Source organism: Labrus bergylta, chromosome 19, assembly GCF_963930695.1.
Source record: "Labrus bergylta chromosome 19, fLabBer1.1, whole genome shotgun sequence".
Lineage (NCBI taxonomy): Eukaryota > Metazoa > Chordata > Actinopteri > Labriformes > Labridae > Labrus > Labrus bergylta.
The window spans coordinates 22,426,697-22,436,696 of record NC_089213.1 but is presented as its reverse complement, the minus strand read 5'-3'; the positions used below and the strand labels follow the sequence as shown (position 1 = coordinate 22,436,696).

At 39.7% G+C, this 10,000-nt stretch overlaps 1 protein-coding gene across 3 annotated transcripts in view; it reads right to left on the bottom strand.

Annotated features, from left to right (window-relative positions):
• The window catches only part of necab1 (N-terminal EF-hand calcium binding protein 1), a 39,360-nt gene that overhangs the window by 1,243 nt on the left and 28,117 nt on the right, over positions 1-10,000 (bottom strand). For 2 of the 3 annotated variants that reach the window (XM_065948380.1, XM_020655326.3), the window contains exons 7-11: positions 8,963-9,084; positions 7,143-7,219; positions 5,998-6,045; positions 3,125-3,237; positions 1,542-1,619 (exon numbers count right to left, since the gene is read on the bottom strand). In XM_065948380.1, coding sequence (XP_065804452.1) covers positions 1,542-1,619; positions 3,125-3,237; positions 5,998-6,045; positions 7,143-7,219; positions 8,963-9,084 — 438 coding nt within the window. The remainder of the gene's footprint in view (positions 1-1,541; positions 1,620-3,124; positions 3,238-5,997; positions 6,046-7,142; positions 7,220-8,962; positions 9,085-10,000) is intronic. The other variant, XM_065948381.1, reaches the window with a different exon arrangement.

Below are 10,000 nucleotides of genomic sequence, written 5' to 3'. Positions count from 1 at the left end.
AATACAATCTCACATTAAAGGTCACATTTTACATTCCTTTTCAACCAGTTTAAATAAGTCCCAGAGTCTTAGGAACATGTCTGTGAAGTGTTTTGCCATAAATCCACTCTGATCCTGTATTTGATCATGTCTATAAACCCCTCTATTTCTGCCCTGCTCAGAACAGGCTGTTTCTGTGTCTGTAGCTTTAAATGCAAATGAGCTGTGTTTGACCACGCCCCCTCTCTGAAAGGGCTGGGTAGGCTTGGACTTACTTACACTATTCAGGTTCCTTTGTTGCTTTCTTTATTTTGTTGATTTCTTTATATATTCTTTCTTTATATACACATATTTCTATCTTTCCTGTGGACGTTGTGATCTCAAGTTGTTTTTTCTTTTTTAAATGTATTGTACAGCACTTTGGTCAGCTGTTGCTGTTTTTAAATGTGCTTTATAAATAAATATGACTTGACTTGACTTGACTATGCCCGACTGTAAACGGTGACCAGACAGACTCAGAGGGCAGACTAACACCTAGCTGTGGACCTGGGGGAGGGGTTACTGATGTCATAAAGGGAAAATCTCTAAATGGCCTAATTGAGCACACATTTTCTAAAAAATGGAGCAGAGAAAAGACGGAGATGATGGACTTGGGGAGTTTGAAGACAGACTAGAGACACATATAAGTGTTAAAATATGGTAAAGTGTATTTTGCATAATATGTGACCTTTAGATAAAAATGATCACAGCATCCAGTTAATATGCAATTTATAAATGAAGACAGAATACTTATGTGTTTCTTTTCCTAGTTCTGTTCTGACTTGGACAAACATCTGTAAAGCCTTAAGAAACATGATGAGAGATCAGGCAATGCTGATAGGGGTTTCTTTTTGTATTGCAAGTAAAAACAAAAAATTAAATGTTGCCAATTTTGGTCGTTATGTTCAGTCTGGTTGTTCACCGTCGAGCATTCTGACTGCTTGTTTGACAAAAAATCATGTCCGTCGACTAAAACTTCTTCACATCCAATTTTGTTAAAATTTCTTCCTCTGACATTTCAAGTCTTGGAACTAGGGACTTCTTGTGTTTCATGTCTTTGACAGGAACTGGAAAACTTTGATTTTTGGAGATAAGATGTGAAATGAAGTGGGCCGAGCTCATGTCCCTGTTGCATACCTTTATAGTCATTTGTGCTGTTGGAAAGCATGTGCTGAATGAAAAGTCAGTTGTTTTTTTTAGTAATTTAAACATATTGTCCCCCGGATGCACCAAAACATGTGATAATTTATCCTAAAAGAGCCAGCTGCAGATTTGTTTTCTATCTTGGATGCATAAATAGAAAATCAATAAATCATTTGCATTTAGGTGCATCAAAACTTCCCCCACACATTTTGACACATTTAGTTTGATTAAGTCCTCTGAGGGGGTCACTGCCTTAAACACAGATTGAGGCAGACTTCCTCTCAGTGAGTTCAAGCCAAGCACAGAATATAATTTGGGGTTTATGCGAGCAGACCACGCTGCATTAGTCACTGTGCATATGTTGAAAGGCGAACACTTACTTCTTCCACACGTTGTTGTGCTCCCAGAATTCATAGAGAATGAAGCGTGATTCATTTGCCAGCCGCTGAACTGCGATGCTGCCGAATGCAAAAAAACAGGAGAGCGCACAAGTCATGCAATCGCTAATTAGTGTGCCACATCATGTCCCCGAGCGCCGCCTCTCTGTTTCCCACAATGTGAGGGGACTCAGGCAGAATGAATCCATCAAATAATGTTTTCTAATATTAAAACGCATCAAATGAGGACTCTCTAATTATTTGCAGCGGAACAGACTTTTTTTTTTTAAACTAAAAATTGAGCAAACATGACAGAGAATATAGAGAGTTGGTCACAGCATTACACAGAATGTAAATGTCACTCTGTCCTCTGGGCTGCTTGATTTAGTCTCAAACCGAGAGGACGGTTCATTCGAGGCATTCTGTCCCACTCAGGCTGTGATTTGTAACAAAGCTTTAGCCATGAAAAGAAAAAGCTCTAATGGCTGCAAGGAATGTGTTTCTGTCTGCTGCTTCATTAAAGCCATGGCATGTTTCTAGTTTTGATAAATGCAAAACTGAACTTTCATGCTTATTTGTCAAAATCTTTAAAGTAAAATGTTCTCCTTTTGCTTCAACTTATTTTCAATTTCTCTGACAGCCTAAAAACATGGTCACAAATATAGATAATAAGTATCCTTTTGAATGCCTTTGGTGCACATGACTTCACATTATTTATTAAAGAAATGTCAAGTTGACTCTTTAAAAAGTTTTCTATTTAAGGGCCGCTGGTGGCCGAGTGGTTAATGCGTGCACCACATGTACAGAGGCTATAGTCCTCGAAGTGGGCGGCCCGGGTTCAAATCAGACCTGTGGCTATACAATACATATACAAGAAAATGTCCCTTTAAAAACTCCCTATTCTAAGAAGCTTCTGTCAGGCTTTTAGTTCAAATCAGTACATATTCATTTCAAGATCAGAGTAATGCAGCGCACACCAGAATTGTTCAGATAGACTTCAAACTTGAATGCATACTCAACCCGTTTCACGCCAATGTTTTATGTGCATTTAACTTCTAAGTCTATCTGAACAATCTCTACAATTCTACAATTCAATTAGCAGACACTTTTATCCAAAGCCAGTAATTAACAATGTGAAAAAAGAGAAACAACAGGAGGGCTTCTGGTATCCCTTTAACTGCTGGTGCTAATAGAAGGGAATACACCAGAGAAAGGTTTGGGCATAAATGATCCAGAACCAGGCACTCAGGATGGTTTGAAAAGTTTAAAAGGCTTTCAATTCATACGGCTAGAAACATTTAATATACACCAACATGTGTCGGCTTGCTCCTTCTTCAGGGTGTCAAATTATGTTATTAACGATGTTCACTTATTTAAACTAAAAGTCTGATGGATGCAGCTCAGAATAGAGTTTTAAAGGGCAATCTTGTGAGCAAGAAAGGATATTAAATAAATGTCCATGTGAAGATCTACCGTCTCTCTTGTGTCCATGACCTGTTTTCTAAAAGCCTCTGCAAAAATGTCAGTGTGAAAATAAAAGACAGTAAATCCCTGAATCAACGAGAACAAAGAGAATATCAACTGACTGTAGACATCCAGTCTGCGCGCAGGAACACTCCATGTACTGTCTGAGAGCCAAACGAAACTCCTCCAGCTCCTCCTCCAGCACGCACAGCTGCCTCTGGACGATCAGGATGTGCTATGAAGACAAAGACAAAGACAAAACACACACACACGTTAAATATGCAAAGACATGCTAAGTCAGAAGGCCAGGATTTGTTTCTGGGGAACAGTCCAAACATCTACTGGTAGGGTTTCACATTGGTTCAGTGTGGAGAAAACTGGAGACCCGTGCAGAACTTTAAAATTTGAAGTCATTTTTTTAAGGATAATAATTCTATGTTATGTCACCAGATTAATTTGGTGACCTGTTCGTCTGTTGAAATGTTGTCACTGACATGTGAATGTATTTGTCTGAATGCTGCTGTGACTGTTTCCTTTAATGGCTCGGTAGGGTGTGAAACTGAAATGCCCTTCTGGGATGAATAAAGTCGTCTGAATCTGAATCTGATGAACAGTCAAGTTAAGCTATCATCATTTCACATCCCATTATATGTGTGCATGTGCCTTCTAGCTATATAATGTACTGTATGTTCATTGTTGCAGCAATCTAAACTGAGTTTCTTAAAGCCTTTCTGATTGGAGGTCGGTATTTATGAGTACAGAAATGATGTGATGAATTCCAAAAAACAATCAGGAAGCTCAGTGTAGTAGGACAAAGCAGGAGGACCGTTTCATACTCATTCCTACATTCATTAATTAGTCATCATTCAGTCATTTTACTCGCCCCCCCTCTCTCCCTCTCTCCCTCTCCCTCTCTCTCTCTCCCCCTCCTCTCTCTCTCCCCCCTCTCTCTCTCTCCTCTTCTATCTGCTGATTAGAGGTGTTTACTCTTTAACTACTAAACCAACTATAAACCAGTTCTGCCACAACTATTGTCAACCAATCATCCTGCTGCTGTCACATTTTTAAATCTGTTCACTGCCATGTTTCTTGTTTCAGTTTCTGCTACTCTCCTCCACCTTCAGTCACCTCCACTCAGTCACCTCCACATCAGTGTCTGGGTCCAGCGCTTCAGAAGTCCACTCCTCTCACTTTGACTTTTACAAATCCTAAATGAAACTTGGATCTTTTAAATCTCAGAAGCTTTTTTAAACATTTCAAGACGGAATAGCAAGAGGCTTGAGGAATATCACTTGAGGTCTGAAGAGCACAGAACCAGAAACAGAAGGGCATTGTGTAACTATGGCAATAGATTTGAAAGAGTGCTAATAATGTCCTGCCGTGAAGAGGAAATGTTGACAGAGGCAGAGAGGCTGATGGCAACAGGAAGTGAGGGTTGACCTGTTATTCTGAGGTACGGTGTGTACTTGTGTGTGTGTGTGTGTTTGTGGGTCTGACTTGTAAAATGCCTCAGGATGTTTTCTCAGTTGCTAATTTGGTAGAAATACACACAAACACATGTACACACACACACACACACACACACACACACACACACACACACACGCACACACACACACACACACGCACACACAGGCACGCGCGCACACACACACACACACACACACACACGCACGCACACACACACACAGACATATTGCCACACTATCAAACATCAGTCATGTGTTGCGGATCATTACTGGTTTTCTCTTGGCTGCACATTTATTCTCAGTGACACACACCAATTATGTATTGATTCATTCACACATGAGCAGAGATGTCAACATTGTGCTAGTTATGCGACATGACAGCACCATCTAATATTCATATGCATCGGTTTCATTCATACCGCTGTTTTGTGATACTTCTGGTGTATGAATAGTGAGGCTGAAGATTCTGCTTTAATGAGTTCATAGCTGCTTTTCTTTTTCTAATATAATTTTAAACAGGATCTTTTTGGATGGCTGGCTTTAAAAAAAAAGGCACCTGACTTTGTTAAAAAAACCATTTGTTTTAAATGGATAATCACTAAAGAGATAGATCAAGAAATCTGCTTTATTTTGAAATAGCCAATGGATGCAGCTCCTGGTTATATATTTCTTTGCATGTGAGAATGGCAGTTTTTCTGCAGGACGGAGGAGCTGACAATTAAACTTTACTTTAAATTGTGTCGGCAATGAGGACAATTTATTTATAAAACTGTTTAAACAAGGGTTGAAGCTGAGGAAAAATGTTACTATAGAATTTTTTTTAAAGTTGATTTACAGTGTGTGTGTGTGTGTGTGTGTGTGTGTGTGTGTGTGTGTGTGTGTGTGTGTGTGTGTGTGATGTAAGAGAGATTCCTCCTGCCAGTGATGTGTCGTCTGCTGTGATTGATATGAATATATGATATGAATTCTTGGATTGGAGAAATAGCAGTCTCCTTTTGGCACTGGCATGTGGACTATGAGGATACACAGGGGTTGGTAACATGTACACACATGCACAAATGCAAACTGTGTGTGTGTGAGTGCAAAACACACCAAGACTGTTCTCAACAGAACATGAAGTTTGTCAGAAGGTTTAAAGCTCAAACAACTGTATGTCCTGGGATTATAGGAATAATACTGCAAATAAAATATTTAGACATTTAAAGGTAAAAAAGGAATTGGAGGGTAACAAAAACAACACAGAGTTATACTATAAACTCTGTCTGCATCTCACACATCCTCACTGTGTGCTCCCTTTACTGCAAACTAGACTAGTCTGAAAAACTCAACATGGTATCTTGACAAGAACGATTGTAGATGAAGACAGACAGTTCAGTCTGTTAAGTTTCATCCCCTCTGTTGCTATGCGACCGCTGAGCGGTTATTATCACCGTGGCCTCTCGCTCAAACATACTCCTCCGTGTGAGAGCAGACTGACAGAGTGGTCACAGATGTAAAAAAAAGAAGAAGAGTCCGTTGGAACTCACCGATTTGCTCTCTAAGACCTCCTCTTCAACTGGCTCCAGACGAATCTCCTGCAAAACAAATGTAGATACAAAGAGTCAACAAATCTTTCTCTGTGTGGTAGAAATATCCATCATGTGTGAACGGGCTGATGTTTCTTTTCTCACCTTTCACAGATTCTGACCCCAAGGTTGGCAACTATTGTTTAACCATTTTTGTGTATAATTTGAAAACAAGTGAAAGTAAAAAAAGACTAAAGGGCTCGTCGGTTTAGCATGTCCAGAGGCTACTTCTGGTTGCACAACTCCTGATCCTGATGCTGTTTTTCTCCCACTCTCTCTCCCCAAATTTCCTTTCCTGTCCGTCTACAGCAGCTGTCCAATCAAATAAAGGCGAAAGCTCCAAAAATACTTTTCAAAAGAAATCCTCTGTACACCCTGATTAGACCAGGAGTAGTTGTAAATAGGTGGAGCTATAAGGAGAAGGTCATGAAGTCCTCCTTTCCCACATTTTCATCAGAAGAAGTCTTATCAACATATCTCAATATTAACATCTGTGTGGGTTTATAGAGGCTTAAAAAAGGGACTCAAAGATTGAAATCTTTTTTTAAGAAAAAAAATGAACCTACATAAGCGAATACAAATTCAAAATAAATGCATTACTTTATGTTTCTAACTCTAATATCTTTGTACTTTAAGCTCTATATGCTGTCAATCTTTATTCTGTGTCATTATCTTCACTGCCGGGGTTAAAATATATGATAGAATACATCTCAAACCAACATAACACAATTTAGAATTGGGTCAAATCTGTTCTGGGTTCATTTTCAGGATCAAACTTAAAGTTTCCTAACATCTGGGTCCGCTGAAACATTTTAAAATGTGTTGTTGTAAAACAGATTCCATTCTACATTCAGGAAATGGGAAATGGAAATTTCCGCTGTGAAAGGTTACCTCTAACTGTACATATACGTGGGAGGGTGTTGTTGAGTTTAGCATATTTGTTGATATCGTTTGAGTCTACCCGCCAGGATCAGTGGCTTATTTTCGAAAGAGGGATGAGAAGACCAGATGGTGAGGGAGACGGACGGAAATAAAAAAAATAACAGAAGTTGAGAGAAAACGAGAAGAAGAGAAGATGAGGTGAAAGTTGAAAGAAAAGAAGTCACCCTTTGCTCTAGACGGTCGATAAGCTTCTGCAGTCTGTTGACCTGGATCATCCACTGGCTGTCTTCATCATAAACACCTGAGGTGAGAGGATGGATTTCAGACGAGAGGAGTAAACAACAAAGGTGAAGGGATGAAAGGTGCTGCATACATCGACTGTATTTTAAACACAATTTTTTTTTTTTTTTACTAAAATAGTGGCGGTGTCCCGAAAAGGCATTTTAACATTTCCTTTCATGTGATGCAAGGCACATGCAAGCCAATCAATAATACGGCTTTGAGACCTGCAATTGAAGTTGATCCAGGCTCTGCGGTTTTTGCCTCGCATCGCCTAGCAACCACAGGTGGTTTCATTATGGGGGTCTAATAGAAAACTGTGTGCAAACAATAGTTCAAACATAGAAAAACAAGAGCAGGCAAGAACAGAGAAACCTGCTGTGTTGTGAATAAAACACAATACATCAGTCTGCAGAGAAGGTTCATATGTATCCACATTAAAGCTCATTTAATGCAGCTGACAGTGACATATAGAATCCAAACTGGATGGTTAAATTGTCTGCAAATTAAATATGAAAGGGGAGCTTTGTCTCAAGTTATAATATTGAATATTTTTGTGTTAGTGCTTGTTGCTTTATTTCTGCAGGTATTATAGTTTTTTACTGACATCAGTTATAGATCTGACTTCATCTGAAAGTAAGAGCATGCTCAGATGGGTGTCTCCTAACTTTTTCCCCACATGTGAACTCCTGACATATTCTAAATAAATGCAAGACATTTAGACCTGCAAACTCTCCTTCAGGAACTTTCCTTCCACATACAGTATTCACGTCACAGGAGCAGATTACCTCTGTTTTGAAATCTGTATTTTTTACATTTCCAAATCTTACTATCAGATGGAACGTTTGCCTCTCTCTTGTCCGTGTATTATAACCTTGTTGTTTGGCTGTCATTGCCTTGACCATATGTCTCTCCAGACCTGTTTTAAAATGGTTTATTTCATGTTTATTTGCATATATGGAGCAAGTAAACGTTGCCACACATTACAGCATTTTAAGGCCTGAGCTATAGTTTGTAATGCCGTCCCTATATGGGCCTTTAAAATACATCAAACTCAAATATAGATACAGATAAAACAGAACCAAACAAGCCCAACAATAAACAGACAGTTGTTGTTAAATATGACAGTTTTTTTAAAGCGTCTTCCTGGATACACATCTTTGTAAATTCAACAGAATGTGAAAGCTGGAAATGTTCAATTTGACCGTCAGATACATCATGAATCATTTTACAGCTCTTCTGTTACTTGAAGTTTAGACTTCCAGAACAGAGTTATTTTAGGTTGAGGTCTGATAGTCGGTAAGTTAAACAACCCCAAAACATGATTTCAAACCTCCATTTTGGCACCATAAAAAATCCCCAAATCACAAATTGCCTCTTCCATCCTTCTCTCTCTCTCTCTCTCTCCCTCTCTGTCTCTCTCTCGCTCTCTCTCTCTCTCTCTCTCTCTCTTTCTCTCTCTCTCTCTGTCTCTCTCCTCTCTCTCTCTCTCTCTCTCTCTCTCTCTGTCTCTCTCCTCTCTCTCTCTCTCTCCTCTCTCTTCTCTCTCTCTCTCTCTCTCTCTCTCTCTCTCTCTCTCTCTCTCTCTCTTTCTGTTCCTCTCTCACACCTACACGACCTCCCCTCCCCTCCTGTGCTCCGCTCTCATGGCCAGTGGAGACAAACTGACAATGGAAGTGCAGTTTTTTTTTTGCTGCTGCTGGCATCTACAACACAAAATAACTTCAGTGGATCATAACATGGAAGCATTTGACGCAAAACTGACCTGAATTGACAAGACTGAGGAGTGGGTTGTTCGGGGAGAGGCTGCTGTTCCTCTGAAGTCTCCGATTGGATCGACGGCCCGACCACTGGATGGACAAAACCTCTGGCTTCAACGGGCCCTGCCTGGAGTATAAACAGGGGGGGATTATTATTCAGGCATCACAATAGTTTAGCATCCCTTTCCCTGAATATGATTGTTGACTGTTTTCCTGCAGGACACATGACATTCCAGTTAAAAGCCTTGACCTTTTGTTCTGTGGTTTCTGTGGTGCACTGCAAACACCAAATAAAAGATCGGTCACAATAAATGAGGTTGATGTTGTTTTGCTTGTTCTCAAAACCAAAAATAAAATATAGATTTAAATATGATGACAAGAGTAGAAATAAAATGAACTGTTTAACATCATTTGGGATATAAAAATAAAATAAAATAAAATAAAATAAAATAAAATGAAATAAAACAAATTAAGGGATCACAATCAAAATGTTTCAACAAAAGACGATATTTCTTGACATTTACGCCCAAATGTCTTTTATTTTGCCAAATGTGGATTGCACCCGGAGACAAAAGCATCAGACTCTGATGAACTCCTAAGAACTCCTTGCAGCAGGCCTGATGTTGTCTGAGCTTCTTTAATGTTTGTATTTTGTGTTGGTCTGACAGTGATGATAATGTCAGTGACAAGGTACATGCAGCTGCAGGGTGACATCACCTAAGATTTATCTCAGTGCTGTCAACTTGTTTTGTCCCATATTTTGAGAATACCTTAGGGTTCCTGTGAGTGTGTGTGTGTGTGTGTGTGTGTGTGTGTGCGTGCGTGTGTGTGTGTGTGTGTGTGTGTGTGTGCAGGTGAATGCACGCTGTAGGAGCCATAAATGTAAGTTGATTGTGCATTTGGTGTCATGGGTTGTTTACTGATTCGTTTATTGTTTACGGTCTGCTTGTTACTGGTGGTGGGTGTGTTCACCGGCCGCACTCACCTGTTCACCTGGTTTTTGGCTTGGATGGAGAGAGGGGGTGAGCGTGGGAAGAGAGAAT